Source organism: Aureococcus anophagefferens (assembly GCF_000186865.1).
Source record: "Aureococcus anophagefferens unplaced genomic scaffold AURANscaffold_24, whole genome shotgun sequence".
In the NCBI taxonomy this organism is placed as follows: domain Eukaryota; class Pelagophyceae; order Pelagomonadales; family Pelagomonadaceae; genus Aureococcus; species Aureococcus anophagefferens.
The window spans coordinates 130,447-150,407 of NW_008705584.1; the positions used below are offsets into that span (position 1 = coordinate 130,447).

Here is a 19,961-nt window from a genome sequence, read left to right on the forward strand (position 1 = left end):
CGGTCGCGCCCTGCCGCGGGAAGGCTCGCCCGGCGAGCCATTGCCATCGCCTGGGTTCTCTAAACACCCACGACGATACTAGATCTATAGGACGTAGGCCCCACTTAAGTACACCTGCGCGGTCGGCGCGACCTCGGGACCGCTGCTCTTACTGCCACCGGGGCGGTGGTATGGTGCGCGGCGCCAACCGAGTCGCCCGACCTCAGCACCACAGCACCAGGTTCGCGTTCGTCCCGGATCGGTGACGTGCAATCGATTTACCCGTCGCTCGTGCCCGCGGGGCTGCCCGCGGCGGCCGCGACGGCGACGGACCGCGCGCGCGCGCGGTCGAAAATCTCAGCAGGGCTGGAGCTCGAGGGCTCGCATGGCGCCTCGGGTGCGCCCGCGGACCGCGGCGGCGGCATCAATAGGCGCACGACGTCGCTGTCAAGGCAGCGGCGGCGGCATGGATGCCGCCGCGGGCGAGAGCAGCCCGCGGCGACCGTTGCAACCGAGCCGCAGCGGGCGAGACAGCGGATGGCAGCCCCGTGGGGCAAAGAGGACTGACGGAAAGCCTGCGGACCACGGCAGTGCCTCTATGGCGCCGCACGGCGCCGTCGACGGGCCAGGTTTCGGTAGCTGGTTTCTGTCTCGGAGTGACAAGAACCGTCATTAACACTCATTAACACAATAATACCGTCACCGTGATTCCTTGAAATATATAGTCAGTGTTGAACGTCCTCAAGGTTTATTTCCTGACTCTTCCTCAACTTCTCAAGGTTTATTTCCTGACTCTTCCTCAACTCACCCTCAAGTTCCACCTCAACTTACCCTCAAGGTCTACTTTCCCCTTTATAGGACCATAGGCTCAGCCTACTGAGCCTACTGCCACCCTGACTGATCGACTACTCAGTTCAAGGCAGCTCACTGACGATGAGCTGCAGCCAAGACTGGAGCTCTTGGACAGTGGAGTCACAATTTCTGTGCAACAGGTCTCACCACTATGGTTTACTCTGCAGCAAGAGACATCTGCTACGCCAAAGACACCCTAGATCTTACCGGAATGTCCATTGACAAAGTGGAGAAAGTCATGACCATATTTGGTCTCAAGAACACCAACTCAAAGCAACGAGCTGGCACCTTGAGCAACTCTTCTCTTACAAACAGCCCCATCCTAGACAGACTGCACTCCCTCCCCGAGGGAGGAGTTTACCTTGCTTCCTTTAGCTCAGGCTAGCGGGAGATACGAAAGCCAAGTGAACGAAAATTGGATATATATCACCGGGTGCTCGTTACCATGGCGATGTCGTCGAGGTCCACGCGTAATACGACGGCCGCAATCATGGTTGAACATTCTACACCCGGAAGCGTCGGTCCAGGGACGTACGGCGGGTTGAAACTGAGCACGGGCAAACAGCCCAATTTTGCGGCATTTGCGTCCTCAAATGCACGAAACTTGAATCAAAATACTCTAACTTCAGCACATACACCCGGTCCTGGATCCTACCTCACGGCTCCACGGGTCAGGCGTCGGATGGTATCAAGCAATGTGTTCAAAACAGCCATCGCCCGATTGGCTCCATCTGCACCTGGATCGACAATGTTCCGGTCATCCACGATCGCGGACAACCCAGGCCCCGGCCAGTATCGGGATCCCTTCAAAGAGCCAGCATCGGGGCCGAGGCTGCTCCCCAATTCTAAAGGTGCGTCCGCAGCATCGCGTGTCGTCAAAGCGACAGGCTCTGAGTCTGCCGCCCTGCGTTTCAATCCGCCAACCATTCCGCGCAAGGAGCAATCAAACGGCTACGACACGAGTGATCGCGGCCCAATGCCTCTTCCCATGCCCGGCGATGTCAATACCAGAGAGTCATGCGTAAATATTCTGTATTCATCATGCCAGGCGGCGCAGGTTTTCACTGGACTTGGACCAGATACAGTTGGTCCGGCTTTCTACAACCTGCCCAAGACCTTGCGATCAGACGGTACCACATTCGGCAAATCGAATACCCAACGTCAGGTTTGCCTGCGCACCATTCGTCTCTCGCATATCGCCTTTTTTCAGGTATTTTCAAGTGCCAAAACCCCGGGGCCGGGTGAATACAACCCATTAGTCCCACCCACATCGAAGTTTGCTCGTCAAAGTAGGACCTCGGAAGGTCTCTCGAGTTTCAAATCCAAGATTCCAATGGCATTTGAGATGTCCGCCGCATCACGACAAACAAATGACATTGGTCCTGGGGCGTGCGAGATGGAGTCGAAGCTAGCTAGCTAAAAAGGACGCTTGGCATTGTTGTAGGTTCCTGGGTCCCACCTCTCATCGCTGCGATTGGCCTTCAGTGTTGCAATGTTTTGGAGCAACCACCGAGAGGCGGGGTTGGAATCGACCGAAGGATCTTCCATTCGTGGAGCCTTCGTCATCTCACGTACCTGGCCCCGGCTCGTATGGGGGTACAAAGTCTTCTTTTCGGACGCAGCTGCAGAAGAGACTAACAGATGACCCAATTGCATTTAGCTCTACCGATATGCGACCCTGTCTAAAATTGGGGAGCGACACGGTGGCCTTGTCCCGGATGCGTGGTTCGAACACTGCACAGCGGGCAGGGTGTGATCCTGGCCCTGGTGACTACGACCTGGAAAAGCAGTCTATAGTGCAAGTAATAAGGAAAAAAACTTTTGGGCGCCATGGGATTTTTGGCACCTGCACTATGCGCTTCAACCCTCATTGTTTGCCCCCGGACATTGCAAGGCTTCAGCAGTATCAAAGCGAAGAACAAATAGCTCTGGATACACCCGGACCAGGTGCCTACGAAATGGACCCCACGGTCCTGCGTGATGACGCATCATCCCAGGGCAGGCCCAAGCTGAAAGCACAGCCTGTGTACTCATTTCGATCGAGTGTCGAACGTCTTGATACACAAAAATACGATGCTCGTGCGCCTGATATTCTTCAGGTTGGGTCACATCAAAACCCAAGTGTTGGTGCGAATTTCTCGCTCTAATTGGCCTATAGCAACTCGCAATCTGGCATAGGAGAATACGTGCTACCATCAGTATTTGACCAGAACCACAAGGCCGCGCGGTCCTATCCGTTTTCCTCGCTGACCTCGAAGACCCGGAGGTTCGATGAAGGTCGACTTTTCAACGGCGACCTTATTGCCGAGACTCCGGGCCCTGGTGAGACAATACTCATAGCGCTTGGAGACAAGGCTGGCACCTCTAGGTACGTATGAGCCAAAACGAGTCCTTTGGAAAGGGAGGCGGTTAAGTGTCAAACAGACCAAAGAGCATCGCTTCCGTTCCTACAATGGAGGAACGTCGGTAGATGTGGGCCCGGGCACTTATCTTGCCCCCAGCAACATTATTAAAAAATCGTTCAATGTCACATATAGTACTTCCAAGGACGCGTACTGAGCCATATTGTGGCATGATGACATCCGTTGTTTGTGAAGGCGTGATGACAAGGTTTTCAACCCACTCCCTCGACAAAAACGACGAGCTTACAGTGGACCTCTCAATTGCCTTTGACTCACTGAGACCCATTGTCCTTATCAATTCCTCTCAGTGCCAAACCAAGCCTGCACTTCATTCGACCCCGACAGCGTGCAGGAAATTCGAGCCAACTGCCGCCAATTGCGCTTACCTAGACCAGGTCCCGAGGAACACCGAGCAGGAGCGCCCCGCATCAGCGAAGTGGAGTCAATCAACCCCGTGGCTAGAAAGCAGTAAATCTGCCCCGCCGAGGTAAAAGGCGTTCGAATGTAGCCGGCACTTCATAATCGACATTGCAGCGTTCTGGCGGCGCGCTGCGGTGGGATGGCCGTCTTTGAGGGCTCGCTGTGAAAGCCCTCCGGGGACGTAAGAAGGAATGTACCATATGATCTCCCAGACAAACAAAAAATCGACCGCGCGCGCGAATGTAGTAGCCCGACTCGGAGGCACCACCAGGCAAAGCATGGCGCTCGTACCAGCCGCCGCTTTTATTCTTCGCGCGTGGGTCTCTGGAGAGGCCGGTAGTTCCGCCGCGGTTGGTGCTTGTTGAGCTCCAAAAGATGGCTCCGTAACGGTTTCTTTCGGAGCTCGGCATTGGCGATGTGCTCCTCGATCAGCTCGCCGGCGATACCCGAGATGTACAGGCATCTACGCGCAGCATGGCGCGCAAGTGCACTCACCATCGCAAATCTGCCGTGCTTTCCATTGGTGCCCTTGTTGTCGTGCTTGATTACGAAGCTGGCATTGTCATGTCAAAGGATTGTAAGGCCCTTCAACTAAATACTAAGTAGATATTACTGCCCGATCTCCCCTAGTAGCCTAGGGACACTAGCGCGGGCTCTCAGCCTGGATAACCTCATGAGATAACACCAGGGCAGCCTTCGCTAGATGTGAGATAAGAAAAAAGGGGAAGCGTGATAAGCGCACCCTAGTTTCGGGTATTACTCTCTATAAGTTCAAGAGTATGCCACAAACAATCGGCGCATGCGGCGCAGTGCCGTCCCCCGGTGGCATACCCATAACCACGTCCATACGATCTGCTGTGGCCTTATCGAGTCCTCCTGAAGTTGCTGCATCAATATTCACTCATTGCTTGTCATTGAAGGCCATATGCTCAAAAAATAAACCGCGCCAACCCGGGCCCCGGGGAAGCGACGAGCTGGAAGAGGACCACCACAACCAGCAGTTTTATTTGACTGGATGATGATAGGCTAAACTCACTAACTCGTCACCGGAAACATATTGTACTGCCGCAAATGTAATTATCTTGCTAGACTAGAAAGCTACTTTAAATAAAAAGAAACTTATGCCCTCAAGCTGCTACAGCGGCAGCTTCCGGCAACTAGACGACTTCATTTTAGATTTCGTCGCACCGTGACCGATCGGTCACGGAGCAGCAACTTAACTCAGGCGGAATCGATTCCGTCGCTTTAACTTTGACGAACCTCGTCAGGGATATAGGGCACTGAAGAAACACCATGGAAAAAGTTAAATTGATTCGCTGCCTCGGCGTGACATCTTGCACGAATGCTGCTTTCGCCGCAGCTGGTGGGAAGTGCGGCGAAATCTGCTTTGCAGCTGGAGGGGTGGTAGCTTTTTATTCAGCGAGACGCGACCGTCAAACCAAATTTTGTTTTGCGAATGCGCCTGTGTCGGCGATAGCAGTCAGTAATGATGGGAAATTTATCTGCGTGGGCTTGAAAAAAAGAGCAGGAACTCTTGTTGTGTTTGATGTCTCGACTTGTGCTAGCATAAGATGCTTTGATAGCACGCACGGGATTGGTGTCAGTGCGATTGCATTCAGCCCGGCAGGGGATAGAATAGCTTCGGCTGGCTTCGTCGGCGACAAACGACCGCTTGTCGTTACGTGGAAAGATTCCTCGCGTCCACTTCGAGTAAATATTTTCCAGTCCAAATGATTCTCTCAGGCTATACTTTTTAGGTGCTTCGCTTAGCTTCCCGGTGTTTGGGACAGCTGAGGTGTGTGGCGTGGACAGAGAAATATTTTATCTCCTGCGGAGATGAAGGATTGGTCTTTTGGGATCCAATTTCTCTGGACGCGCGGAAGTATTGTGAGGTGATAAGCCCTCTGTGTGATGCCGCACCCCTCGATAGATGTGTTCTTGGTGTCTCCGCAACAGGAAATTTCTTGTTGTTTGATCCCGAGTGCCCTGTTGCAAGTCGTGTTATGCCGCTTGGTGGACAAGCACTCGCGATTTCATCTACCAGTGACTTTGTCATAACAGGGTGTGTTGATGGCTTAGCACGGCTCTTCCGTGCTACTGACCTTGTATATGTAGACACACTCCCGCGTCCACCTCCCTTGGGGTTGTTCTCTGCTACGTCGCGAGGAGATTTGCCTGCCTATCCCGCAACGCAATGCATAAGGATAGTGCACGATGGATCATCCACCAGGGTGTTTGCTATTTATGCCGATCGTTCGTTTTTAATCTGGGACATTGACGACCCTTGCGCTGTAGTGAAGCATCGTTCCTTTCTTCACCACATTGGATCCATCTGGGACCTCCAATGCCTTGAAAGCCCGAGCGCAGATAAAATAGCTCTGTCTCTTGCCCTGTGTCCGTGATAAGTCCCCATCAAGCCGGATGGTGCTTAGGTCATTCCCAAATGGTACATTTATAAGCTGCGCTGCTGATCGCACTGTGCGGTTCTGGGACTTGGGAGTAGCTTCAAAATGTGGCCTTGCAAAATTGCGACATAGGACTCGTCGGAATGTTTTCTCGCGTGATCTTCTCCAATCCTTAATTATGGGGGAAACGAAAGAGGCTGATACTTTCCAGCGATTTAGCTCCGAAGATAAGGTCAACTGTAATGAGCGAACAACTGGCGTGCCACGCACGCTTGCCTGGAGATCTGGCGGACTTCATGTTGCAATTGGGGACAGCTCAGGGACAATAGTGGAGGGCCGTGTATGCAAAAGCTCAGATATGTCGTGTTCCAGACACATCTATAGGTAATTTGTAATGCAATGTCCCTCTCCGCGACACACACCATCATGGCGCACGGGGCCGAAGTCCTTTGCGTTAAATATTCAAATACCGCGTTACTTGCTTCTGCGGGAAGAGATGGTCTTGTTCATATATTTGATGTGACACAAGAGTACGCTTACTTCCAAACACTCGAAAATCATGGGGCTGGCGTACCAACTACAGCACTTGCATTTGGGGTGGATGGAACTAAGCTTGTTACCATTGGAGGGAACGCAACGCTGGCCTTCTGTACAATCGACAGGGAACGAGACCTTCCCATCAAGAGATACCGGCGCGTCAGAACGCGACCAGCCCCGTCTCCAGCCTATGACATAGCAGTCGATGCGACCGCAAAATACGTAATCTGTGCTGGTGCAGGTACTCGCCTTGATGTCCGTTCCCTAATGTCGGGAAAGCGTGTTCGCAGCTACGAATTAGCAAACCAAGAATTGCATTGTTCTGATGTCTATCGCCTTTGTGTTGATGACGCTGGTGTTCACGCAGCATGCTGTTGTTTTGATGGTACCGTGCGGCTGTTTGACTTTTACTCTGGCTCGCGTCTTGCGTCAACCAACGCCCATGGTGACCTCGTAACATGCATCAGTTTTTCCAGGGATAGCACAAAAATCCTCACCGCCGGCAGTGATGGCTGTGTGCACGTGTGGGCGCTTGTGCCAGAATTGGTACGTGTAGCAACCGAGCGTCAAACTGAGCTCACAGCAATGCGGGGTCAAGGGCACACGATTGATGACACAGTGGCTACTGCACCAGCCTGGGCGAGAACGTGCCCACGAATGGGAGTGCCTCAGATGTTGAAAAGTCGAGCTATGTACCTCTTGGGTTCTGGGACAAATCAAGATTTCAACCCCGAACTAGTGACACTGAAGCATCACACTGAATTTGAAACTATTGACGAAACTGTTCGAGCGACTGAAGCTAGCTCAGTATCTTTCCCCGATGACCTACGTTCAGTAACTCCTTTACAGCAACAAGCTTCAAAACACTGTAGCTCATCCCCAACTCTTCACCACGAGCGGAGTGTGTTGAAAAGCCGCCAACGTCGCCAAGAAACCACGATCGCGGTTAGAATCAGCGCACACCGTGGCCGCCTGGATGATACCCGTGGCACTTTTTACCTTGGTCTTTGTAGGTCGAAAACATGCGTGCAAGACTTGCCGCTATGGGCATACTCAAGGTCGGCTTAGTCCAGGATCCACCACGCTCTATCAAGGTCGAGGATATTCGGGTGGGCCCATCTCCGCCAGAGGTATCGAAAACAAATGCAGCGAGCGTCTGTCTGGAAGCTACAGTCCTCCAACAAAAGACGCTGCAAACGCGTGAGGTGTATGATGCCGCTCTCAGGGAATTAAATGAAGCCACTGATAATGCTTTGCGTCTCTACTCGGAGCTATCATCGGTGCCCGTAGATACGCCATGCACATCACGTAATATCGGCGCACCACCCGTTGCGGCAGAGCTAATGACCCTGATGTTCCATTCCATTTTTTTCGATGTCCGGAGGCGCTTAGCCTCGAGCAGCAACCAGACCGGGGGCTTTTCAAAAGACCCTGCAACCGGAAGGTCACTCTTACCAGTACCGGAGCGCGACTTTGAGCTCCACCTCGAGGACGAGAAAGGCAAAGTTGGTGGATCTGGCGTGTGACAGATAAACGGTGGGCTACTAGTAGAGCATGCTTAGGAAGGCTTCTCGGCGGCGCGCCGCCGTGAGAAAGCAGCCGTGGGCTGCCCGCTCCTGTTCCCGGTAGCAGGCCTGTGTGTGCAGCCGGCGGAGGCCGAAGCAGCATAGCGCCCACGACTTCGCGAAGATTTCCAATTACAGCCCGTGTATCCTGGTTAATAATATCTTTCGATCGGGCTGTTGCGATGTCCGTTCTGTTAGAGGCGTCTGGCCTTGTACTACATCTGAATCAGTCCGAATTACCCGAGCTCGTACCGGGCGGACTGATTAGGGTCTGTATCGTTGCTTACATCGAGTCTGCTGGATATAATGGTCGTGTACCGTGGCAATCGACGTCGCCGTTTGTCGCTGGCGGCACAGGTCCTGCGCTATTCGAAACGAAGATAGAATGCGATGAGACGGAACAAACCCCGGGCAATCTGACCGCAAGATTCGAATCAATGGATTTTTCGAGCTTCGGAGCTGGATCAGAACAGCCCAGTGATGCACTGGCATCCATATTATTGAATCAGGCAGCTGTGGTCGAGGTGCGTCTTGTCCGTGGCCCCGCCTTCGACGTTGAATCTGACCCTTCCCTCGGAGTTCTGCGTCTGCCGCTCAGAACCGCGCTCGCGGAGACATCGACCCTTCGATGGGAATCCAGACTCCCACTAGGACAGAAGCAAGAAGATAACGGTAGCGAGCCATCGACATCACTGCTCATCGATCGTGGCGCGTCTTCTTACCTTACTCTGAGTCTCTCTGCAACAAATGCGCTATTTGATGCGATGCTTGGCGGCACAATACTAGAATTCTCAGATTCTGCCATCCACGCAGCACCGTCAGAGTGGTTTTCATCCCAAGCTGAAGCTGAGGAACCCGCCCAACTTGCCACCTTTGACCTCGAAATAAGTCTGCAGCTTGAGCGCGATGTCATGGATAATGACGTGATCATGGGGACAATTTCATCCGATAATCCTCGAACGACGTCCAGTTCAGTGTCTTGAAGAAAACACAAACACCATCCTGGCGCGCAGAAGACTCAATGCGTGTACCTTTAAAATTCCAGCTTGACCTCATAGGTTCTGGTCTGCTATTGTGGACAAAAATGAAGGAGCTGAGCGACAGGCCAATGAGTCTACCGAGACCAGTGAAGCACAAATAGCGATTGAGCTCGAAACGTGTACCATAAGCTGGACCAGGGACTCACCCGTGCCCCCGTCGATTTTTTTAAGCCTTCCAACGTGGCTCGATATGCGTCGCACTAAAGAAAAGTGGGTCCTTGTTCTTACCTTGAAGCACGCAGATAATATTGCCATGTTAGCAGCAACGGTCCCGGTTGAATCTTTTCTCGACGTTCCCGACTCGCGGCTGTCGGCGGCTCTAAAGCTAACCTCCTTTGGCGTGGGCAAGAGCGCTCTGGCCCCATTACCTCCGCGGACTGACCAACCTCCAATCGAGGATGAGGAGGCGCCCGTTCCACGTGCCTCACCCCGCCCCTTGGCCGTGGCTATTGAAGGATGTACTGCCATAATTTGCGTGCGTATCAAAGGTGCGCATTCGACGTCCTTTCTCGTGCCCGTGCTCGGGGGGGTTCAATTATGGCTGCTTGTCCTAGGTCTCCCAAGCAGCTATGATACAATGGGCGCCTGGTCCGGGATGAAGCCAAGTGAAAAGCTTCATCAGCATCTGAGTATGCTCGACTGTGTGCCGCCAAAGCGGAGTCTCAAGAAGAAGACGCCCCGGAATGTAGATGGCGAACTGGAACAGGAGATTGACGCAACACTCAGCAAGATCTTGCAAACATACGAGGTACTTCAGAAAAAGAGAGAATTCATCGGCTGCGACAGTGAGCAGCGGCAACGACGGTTGAAGAAGCTCCTCGATGAGGATTCAACCTCACATGGCTTTCGTCTAAATCTCACACCTAGAATCCAGCGTGTCGTTCGGAAGCGGTATCCAGTCCAGCCGGAAAATGAGAGCAGGGAGCAGGAGCTCATCGGCGAAGCTTACACTCACCTGATGGAGGTTACAAACACTCTTCTCACGGTTCGTGGCTGTGACGGCGTGCATCAAGATGCAGCAAAGAACCCGCGACTGCCATCTGCTGAGGATGTACTCGGCCAGCGGCTCGTGCTTGCGGTGAGTTGTCCGAGACGCAAACTTTTGATGAGAAATTTGTTTGATCATATATGGTGACGTCGTATCTTCCACCAATAGGCAGACGCCGAAGCAAATGAGCTCTGGTGTGTTGCGGCGGACGAACACAAAGCAATGCTGTCTGTCGCAACCTTGTCAGCTTCTGACCAAAACATCATGGCAGAGACGTGGTTCGAGTACTCGACCTTCTTGCTCCGGGCGCTCGGCGATGCAAAAGGGCGGCTTTCTTTCTGTGCTGACTGCCTTGACGAAGCGAGACATGCTCTTGACGAGAGTCTTGCTTTGCAACTGTCAGATATTAACCATATCAGTGCTTTACGTCTCCGGGGGTGTATCTTCCTCGAGCAAGGCCGATTGGTCGAAGCCAGAAACGCGCTCCAAGCAGTTCTTAAAGCACCATCCACATCCAAGGGGGCAACACCCTCAGTTGCGTTGGATGCAGCGCTTCTTTGTATTGTTCTGGATGTACAGGAGGACGGCATTGGGGCACACGACGCTGCAGTGAGAGCAGCAACAGCGGTGGCAGACAATATTCCCAAGATCTACAGGGCCGTCGCTGCTTTTCAGGACGCTGCTGAGTATCTCCAGCGCTGGTCTCTCGTGAGTACATCCGCGCGTGCACTTGCAATTGTTCGTCGAGCCTTGTTGGCTGCGAACGCTAGAGCACATTTGAGTGCAAAGGGACATATTCAGATGCCGTCGATTCTTGTTGCCCAGAGGTGTGTCCTCGATGCTAAATCTGTCCTGTTTGTCGAGCCAGCACGGGCAGTGGATCTTGCATCACTCGCAACCTCAACTGCGCCAAGCGCAAAGGCTTACGAAACATTAGGTGATGCACATTTCAACCAGGGTCGGATTGAAGAGGCGATTGATCCCTACAAGGAGGCAATTCGATTGTGCCATCAACGATCTCCGGTTGACATCGTACCCCTCGCACTTCGGATTAAGCACGCAAAAAGTCTCCTTCAGACACGCCAGTATGATGCCGCGCGCGATGCGTTCATTGTCGCCGCAAATGAATGGCAGACTTCCAGCCTCTGGCTTGGGGCAGGGGCCGCCAGTCTACGCCTTGGACGCATAAATGAAGCTGACAACTTTCTTAGACTTGCGACGGTCCGTTCTGCTCGTAACGCGCCACCTCACGCATGGCTTGCTCTTCTCCATGCAACTGAGGCCGATCCCTGCGATGCTGAAACGCACGCATCACAAGTCCTCGACCTTGCCATGACGCTTGGGATCAATGATGCCTCTCTTCTGCGAGAACTTGGAAACGCGTACTTCGCGCTCGAGCGATATGCTCTTGCTGAAGCGCTGCTCCGACGTGCCGTTGCTGCGGAACCAAAAAAGGGAGCAAATGCACACACACGGAGACGACTTGCTGATGTCCTCGCCGCTCAAGACGCCACAGAAGATGCCATAGATATGTACAAGATTGCGCTCGCAACTTCAGAAGATAGCAATGAGCGTGATGATATATCTGCGACCCTCCAGGGACTCCTCGCTGCCGTCGGACGTTCTACTGGCGTATGAGCCGCAGCCACGTGGACCGTTCTTGTGGTCATATTTTCAACCCCCTTGTGGCAAATTACCGCAGGTCAAGGAAAATCGCGAAAGAGAAAGTGCAACTCCCTTTGTGAGTTTGCGGTGTTTCTGTCTTAGATGTCCCCGTGCGCCTGTCATCATCCCCATATTTATACTACCCTGCCTTCCACGGACCATCGCGACGTCGCCCTATCGAGATGATCTTGCTCAGATCTAGAACGTGGACTTCAACTTATAGCACCATGCTAGTCGGCGGTATTGCGCTCTTGATGTTGCAGTGCGCCTTATAGAGAGATTTTCTATTTACCTAGCGGCTCGCTGGTACTGAGCCGCCCTGGGATCCCCCCCCCTTACTTCAAGTTAAGAGTTTCTAACCCTGCTATAGCTTCTCGCGCACTGTAATAGACAGAAGTCCGCAGTCTGCGTCGGGACGCGCGCACGTTGCTCGAGAAGGCTGCGGGGTGGCTTTGTAATGGTCTAAGACGCCCCTAAACGCGTGCTAGAGTGGGGGTGTCAGCGGAATGGGCGTCGAGGCCCCTGGGCCGGAATGGCGCGGCGGGACGTTCGGTTGAACGGGCCAGGGGACTGTGTGGTCCTCGTTAGGGACCACGATGAGGATAGAGCAGGATTTGACTGGGAAGGTGATGATGGAGGGGCAAGCCTAGATCTTGGACTTGCCGCCGCTCCTCGAGATCGGCATCTTTCCCGAGGGCGATTTCGCTGGAGTTCACGGGGCCGTGGTCAGCGAAATCGCGTCCATCGTGCTCATCCAAAATCCGGACCATCGTGGGGTCCGTATCCTTCTCGCCAGGGATTGGAAGGGTACTTGAGTCTGAGCAAGTTCTGACCCCTTTGGCCCAAATGGATATCCTTCTGTGGCCAGGGGTAGGTGATGGGAGGTGTATGTTTGGGGTAATCTGTGAGACGTCTGTCTCGGTGGGGCGACTCGTCGGTCGGCTTGGCGCGAGGCCCTCGCAGCCCGGGTCCGGGGTGGCGCGGCTTATTTTTTGGCCCGCCCACCACCCTCCTTCGGCTCCAATGAAGCACCCGCCCTACCCTACCCTCCTCCGTCCCTGCTGAGGTGGCTGCGCCACTGCTGAGGTGGCTGCGCCATCCAAGCGCGGTCCGTCGGCCTTCATTAGAACAGCTGGCGCTCATTCTGGCACTCTTAACTGAATTGAGCTCAGCCACCCAGATCAGAGTGAGACTGCGCTACGGGTATCCTAGGCGTATCCTGGCTCCTCTGCAGCCGGCGCGCTCTGCGCGCAGGTCTGCAGCGGTGTAGCTGCGCACAGCTAGCAGGTGTAGCGCGGTGGCTCACAGCGCGAAAGCGGGAACATAGCCCAGATCAGAGTGAGACTGCGTTACGGGTATCCTAGGCGTATCCTGGCTCCTCTGCCACCCCCCCTTGAGGGAGGAGTTTACTCTGCTACCTTTAGCTCAGGCTAGTGGGAGATACGAAAGGCCAAGTGGACGGAATCCTGTATCTTTTGTAGTTCCTCGACTTTGTCCCCTTTAGACCAAAGGTTTTCATTGCCGATGAAGACGCGGGCTTGTTCTCTTCTGGTGTCTACACTTACACCGGCAGGGTGCCAGGTTGGTGATTGTCTGGAAGTATCGCTGCCCGGTGGTGGGTCGTGCATGGTCATTTCACCCGTAGATGGAAGGCAACGCTTTCAGATGCTAGTCCCGCATTTCTTACTCGAGGGGCAACACGATACAGAGTCTCCATTTGCGCGACTGCGCAGCGAGTTGGAGGGATCCTCGTCCGAAGAATCCTGCGAGGCTGAAGGTTGTGATTTGTTCCCGAAAAGTAGTGTGCTCTCACTGGAGGAAATTATTGGCAACAGGCAGCGCATGCCATATCTCTTGGACTTTTTGCACCAGCAGGGCGGCCAATCATGCAGGCTACTTCTTCTTATTTTTGCGTGCGAGCAGCACCGAAGGCCGCGCGTGGGTCGCAATAGCACCGTGAGAGATGCACTTAGAGCACATGAATGCTCTGTGTTTGCAACCTACGTTGCGAAAGATGCACCGAAACAGGCATGTAACTCTTTGCCATGGCAAGTGGTTGCTCGGCTTGCAGCACGCAATTCGAATGGCGCAACACCCGAGCTGAACGCGCTATCAGAACTTCGGAGTGCCACACTCAGGGAGCTAAAAAGGCGCTGGGATGAACGCTTTCGCAATTCAGAAGCTTACCGGGCTCTTCTTCGAGACGCAATCAAATCCCGTGACGCAGTCTTGTGCTCACCAGGTAGGGCTGATGCCCTTGAAGAAGAGTATGCACCTAGAACGCATGCTGAATGTCGACGCTTTGTAGCAACGCTTCGTACATTCCTAACGAATTTGTGTCATCTAAATCGCCAAGTCAAGGGCCAAACTACTCTAGCACTTCGCGTGTTTCGGTGGTGGAGACGCCTTGCTGGTCGTCTTAAGACTCTATGTAGCAGCTGCATCAATACTGAAAAATCTTCATTTCTTGTGTCTCTCAAAGGGCACAACATGCAGCAACCGAATTGTCTTAAATTCAAAGATGATGAGGGCTACTTCATTCATGCACGGTCTGAGCTACGGGGTGCTGCACATCGACTGCTTGTGCGCCCTCCGGCTCACGAGCAGCAATCGATTATTGACAACTGTACTCTAGAGAAGATTTCAGTGCTTCTTAGACGTGAGCGCTCTGCGTTTAAGTTCAGCACTGCAGCTGCCATGTACGGCGCCCTTTTTAATGACTGCGCCACGCAGCTGGAAACATGGCTCAATATCCATGTCTTTACGCCATTTCATTCGTCACAGATTGCCGGCGAACTTGCTGTTGCTGAAGCCCACGACTGCGACATCAGAACAGGACACTGGCAAACCCATGACTTGGAAAAAATAGAGGCGATCTATGACGCGGCAAATAATTCTCAAAATATGCTGCAGAACGGCACGCTTCTCCTGTGGGACTTTGACAGTTCCCTTCGCCGTGGCATTCAATCATTGGGAATTCATCCTTTAATGACTCGAGCTGAAGCAATAATTCTTATTGAAGATGGGAGAGGAATCAGGCACGCACTCAAAGGCGACACAGAGCCCGATATAGATGGCGCCCTTGCTTACTGTGGCTCACTTGAAGTTTGTGGTCTGCCTAAGTTATTTGTCGCTATTCTATTGGATTATCCTGTCGGAGTTCGGGGTCATCGTGCTCTTGAGATTGCGACACGCATCGCCGCCCTAGGCGATGCTGTGCATGCTGTTGCCAGTGGCTCACCAGCTTTGCCGCACTGCAAGAAATGCCAAATACATCCCTCACGCGACACTAGTCACGGCCCGACTACTCTGGTTCTAAGCAGAGGCTACTCCCACAAGTATAGAGAAGGGCTGTCCAGATGGAACATTGTGATCGAAGTTGACAGAGCACAAATCATGGTAGCAACCGGTGTGCTGGCTGTCGAATCACCACCGCCACCCCCCCTAAAAGCATCTAGGACTCTAGCTAGGAGCCTCTCCGCAGCTCAAGCTGCTGCGGTGTCCCTCAGGGATGATGCTGATGGCAAGACAAGGTGGCGCAAGTTCCTACAGATTGAAAATGATGACTCTGAGTCTTCAGATTCAGAGTCCTGCGGTGATAGCTTCAAATGCAGTGGTGTGCCGGTCTCTGCTTACACAGTTTTTGCGAAAGGAGTGCGCAGCTTCATTAATGAAATTGTTCTAGTGCCACTTCGACTATTTGCTTTTTCTCATGGAACGGCGTCTCGCAAATTTGCGGTATTCCATGTCGGAAACTTCCTTCAGCAGCATTGCGTAGACATCGAATTCTACACGGCATTTTTCGCCTCGGATTTCTTCAGGTTTGCACTGGAAAGCAGCATCTTACGAGACGAAGAACAACTCGAGAAGTTCAGGAAAAAACTTTAGTCGATTGGAGCCTGGCATTATCCTTTCAACCATGCCAGTACATATCTACTATGTTCAAAGGACCGGATTTGCTGTGCCCGCTCGGTCTACTTTGGGTGCCGCCTCTGGCCCAGGCGCTCGGGCCAAGCGCGTCAGCGTAGTGTCGTTGGGGACCTGGTCGGTTCTCAGGGGCTAGGCTCGTATGGGTCGAATTTTACCCGTCCCGGGAGGCGTCGCTGAATTTTCAGCATCCTTATCACGCCGCAGCATTCATAGGAAGAGGAAATGCGCCGTAGTGATTATAATTGCCCATGCTTGCCTGGGTTATCGCTAGGGGGCGACACTGAAAACCCGGGATTTTGCCGTCGTCGAGCCGAGCTCCGAGACTGCGCCTATCCCGAGGAGCCCGCGTAGGAACTCGAAAACGACTTTCGGTTCGTCCTGATCCGTCCGGATTGAGCGAAGCTATGGTACTAGAAGAGGTCGTTTTTTTCCCGCGGAACGCGCGTCGGGGACGCGCGGACGTTTCGAGGATGTTCCTGTGCTGCGGGTCCGGGAGGATGACATCCAGGAACTTGGCGTAGTGGGGGCGGTTCACGTAGACGGCGACCGACGCCTCGAACTCGAGGTCCTGGCGCCCGCCGGAGGCGCGGGACTCGCCGACGTAGAAGGCCTTGGAGTACTTCGCCTCGAGCCACTTGTAGTAGTCCCTGGCGCCCTTACCCTTCCTCCGTGGACCTTCTGAGACCGCGCGAAGCTGTCGAGACGTCGACGCGGCGAATAGCAGCACGCTGGTGACCTCGTTTGGATCAGGACCCAGCAAAGTCTCTCTCTTACAGAGCGAGCTTTAGGCGCCAACGAGGAACGCTGCGGTTGCTGCGGCCATTCGGGCTGGCGCAAGGCGCGGGGAATCGAATCCAAACGCCCGCAGGCGCACAGCCGGGCCGACGGGCGGCGACACGGGCAGCCCAGCTCTCACAAAACGCTCTCCCTGGTCCGTCAAGTGCAGGGCACTGTGACCCATTCCAGCCGGGGCGATTTAGTGGGGAGCTCTAAACCGGCGCATTCTCCGTGGGGCGACGCCCCACGCAGCTCCCCTAATTTCCGCGTCCCCACTAACCCGGGAAGTCGCTCCAGGGACGCCTATAAAAAAAAAAAAAAAAAAAAAAAACCAGGCGCCAGCGGAGGCGGAGCGGAGCCCGGAGAGCACCCGGGCTCAGTGACCCCCCCCTATTATCGCCGAACCAGCGCCTATCCTACAATAGTAATTGATACTATTGTATGTAGAGCTAACATATTTATTATGGACTGAAACGCAGCTTGATATTTATGAGCACCACCTACAATCACTGCTTTGGGACACCACGACTCACTGTTGAGTTGACTAACGATTCGGCTTCGAGCCGACACAATGATTCGATCAGTTCTCGGTAAGGCAGTCTCTCGCGGGTCTGCAATCCTAAGCAGCCTTGATGAGCAGCTGAACGACGAGGTATCCACGGACGAATCCGTCGAGGGCACGGCACTGCGTCCCGTATCGATCTCAGAAGAAGAAGTGAAACTCGAGTCTTACGAGAGCTGTGAGTCGTTGCGCGGGAAGGTCGCCAAGCTGCGATGTATGGTCGTGGCCCTGGAACATTCGTTGGAAGAGGAACGGGCAACAAGTAAGGAGACCAGTGAGAAGCTTAGTCTCGCGCTCACGGAGTCGTCGACAATTGATAGTCTCGTCGATGAGTATGGCAAGTTGTCTCGTGAGGCAGCACGTCAGGCAGACGAAGATGCCCAGCAAATCGCAGAGCTTTTGGTACGCGACGAAGAGCAGCGTGCCAAGCTCCAGATATTCGAGGCGCAAATCATGTCACTAACAGAGGCAGACGATACCAAGGTGTCGGACCTCGTTGCATCAGGCGCCGTCTGTCATCAACGTCCGACTGTATTTTTCTCCCCCTCCAAAAGCGCTACTTGACGTGGGCCGCAGCAAACGAGAGATACCGGGTCAATGGCACGTGATTTGCCGTTTGGGAGGCATTGACTATCACACATAGGTTGCAGTCGACTCAGCACGCCTCTTTGCAGCAGTCCGTGCAGCCAAAGCACGTAACTTTGAGCTTGAACTCGAGCTTGTCGACGCGAGGAAGAAGGTACATACTGGTGCTCTGTCCGCGCAAAGCGTTCAGGATCTGGTTGGGAATTTATATCGCGTACAGGTGGTTATGCGCTTGGACCCAGGGGTGGGATGTCGGGCATAGCTAACGACACTGAGCTCCATCCTATTCTTCAAAACTCGGAGCATCAGCTCCAGGGCGCTTTGGCCGCTGTCGCTGGCGCAGAAGCACGTGCTGATAATGCACAGGTCGCTCTCACGGTAGCCACAACTCGCCTCGAGGAGATGGAAGGCGGGGCGCAGTCCTTGGCATCAGTGAAGGTGAATTGCACCTCACTGTCAGCACTCGCACAGTCCATGGACTCGCACCGTGCAGCCGATGCCGCATTCGCTGCAGCCAAAGCAAGGCTTGAAACGCTCGAAGCGCTAGCAACCGCAACGTCAGCAGATGAGGCACAGCGCGTTAATTCCGCTATTACCCTCGCGGTGGAAGCTGCCAGACTGGCAAACAAATGCGAAAGTGAGTCTCGTATCGCTGCTGCAGAATCTGACACACGTATTGCCCAAGACAAGGCCGAGCGTGAGAGACGGATGCGACGGGCATTGCATAATCGCGTCATGGAGCTTCAAGGTAACATTCGTGTTCTGTGCCGCTGTCGGCCGTCTAGGGGCGATCTGGACGCCTCAATCACTGCGGCCAAGTTCCCAGAAGATGGAGTGATTCGCATCACGCGGCCCGACCACGAAGGCGACGACTACGATTTTGAGTTCGACGGGGTGTTCTCACCAAGTGCCTCCCAGGCCACCGTCTTCGAGTCTGTTCGCGACCTTGCCATCACGCCGAGTCGGTCGTACGCGCCGATTTGAACGCTTCCATTGACACGATTGCAAGTGAGTTGCGAACACCCATAGGTCACATCTGCTCTTGACGGCTACAGCGTGTGCATTTTTGCCTACGGACAAACGGGATCCGGGAAAACGCACACGATGGAGGGTTCACCTGACGATCGGGGCGTCAACTTCAGAGCAATTGAGGCGATTTTAAACGCAGCGAAGACACATAGCAATGGGCTCGTCTATGATCTTGAGCTCTCTATGCTTGAGATCTACAACGAGGCCATCCGAGATCTTCTCCGAAAACCCGGTAGCGAATCACCCAGACTCGATATAACAACTGCAACTGGTGTGTCCATAGTCAAAGGCCTCGACATCAAGAGAGTGTCGACCATGGAAGAGATTGAAGTCTGGATCGCGCGTGGTGCCTCCCACCGGGCCGCCGGTGCGCACGCCCTGAACAAGGATTCATCTAGAAGCCACTCAATAGTCACTCTCTATATCAAGGGGACGATGCCATCCGGTGACATCCTGCGCTCCAAGCTTAACCTTGTTGACCTTGCCGGGAGTGAACGGCTTGACAAAACTGGCGCTACAGGTCCGCAAAATTGCCAGATCTGGCTCACAAAGCCCCGCGTTGCAGGTGACCGTCTCACAGAGGCGAAGGCCATCAATAAGTCCCTCTCTGCTTTGGGCGACGTGATCGCAGCGTTAAGCAGCGAAAAAAAGGTTCATGTTCCCTTTCGCAACTCCAAGCTGACTTACCTCCTGCAAGATTCACTTGCAGGGGATTCAAAGGCGCTCATGATCGTCACAGCTTCACCAGAGATAGCAAATGCAAATGAGACGATCTGCTCCCTGAAATTTGCTTCGAGGTGCCACGATTGTGCACTTGGTGTTGCGAGGAAGAATGTTGGGCGCAAGCCCCTTCTCTCCAAATTCAGGCCTTAGTCCTGCCCATCACCAGCACAGCCGAGCTTCGGGAAGTTGGTGAACTTCCGTCGATAACGGGATCCAAGAGAGCGCAGCGCGAGCCTTTATTAGGGGGTGTCAATGAAGCCGAGGGCTAACCAGGGCGCTCTCCGGGCTCCGCCCCGCCTCCGACTTCGCCTCCGCCCCGCCTCCGCTGGCGCCTGGTTTTGGGAGGCGTCGCTGGAGCGACTTCCGGGGGTTGGGGGGCGCGAAAACTGGAGGAAGCCTGAGGGCGTACGCCTGGTGAGGCGGCTACCCTTGCCATAAAATGGGCCGTGGCAGCCGGCTCGACGGGCTCCGCCGGAGCCCCCGGCGAGGGTTCTACCCCCCC

General features: G+C 54.0%; 3 protein-coding genes across 3 annotated transcripts; 2 read left to right on the top strand and 1 right to left on the bottom strand.

Moving 5' to 3' along the window:
• Positions 1-847: 847 nt before the first annotated feature.
• AURANDRAFT_66579 (hypothetical protein) lies at positions 848-3,519 on the bottom strand (the record flags this gene model as incomplete). The annotated part of the gene is made up of 10 exons (XM_009041890.1): positions 848-937; positions 1,039-1,153; positions 1,262-1,434; positions 1,492-1,735; positions 2,011-2,127; positions 2,291-2,406; positions 2,607-2,609; positions 2,851-2,916; positions 3,039-3,222; positions 3,254-3,519. The coding sequence occupies 10 exons, from the start codon at positions 3,517-3,519 to the stop codon at positions 848-850; spliced, it is 1,374 nt and encodes a 457-aa protein (XP_009040138.1).
• Positions 3,520-4,946: 1,427 nt separating this feature from the next.
• AURANDRAFT_66580 (hypothetical protein) lies at positions 4,947-15,741 on the top strand (the record flags this gene model as incomplete). The annotated part of the gene is made up of 13 exons (XM_009041812.1): positions 4,947-5,363; positions 5,411-6,051; positions 6,086-6,398; positions 6,443-7,540; positions 7,609-8,115; positions 8,670-9,136; positions 9,219-9,319; positions 9,443-9,688; positions 9,755-10,278; positions 10,357-11,820; positions 11,891-11,929; positions 13,365-13,427; positions 13,882-15,741. The coding sequence occupies 13 exons, from the start codon at positions 4,947-4,949 to the stop codon at positions 15,739-15,741; spliced, it is 7,740 nt and encodes a 2,579-aa protein (XP_009040060.1).
• Positions 15,742-18,415: 2,674 nt separating this feature from the next.
• AURANDRAFT_59386 (hypothetical protein) lies at positions 18,416-19,609 on the top strand (the record flags this gene model as incomplete). The annotated part of the gene is made up of 3 exons (XM_009041813.1): positions 18,416-18,643; positions 18,737-19,256; positions 19,302-19,609. 3 exons carry the CDS (start codon positions 18,416-18,418, stop codon positions 19,607-19,609), a joined length of 1,056 nt encoding a protein of 351 aa, XP_009040061.1.
• Between the last annotated feature and the right edge of the window lie 352 nt (positions 19,610-19,961).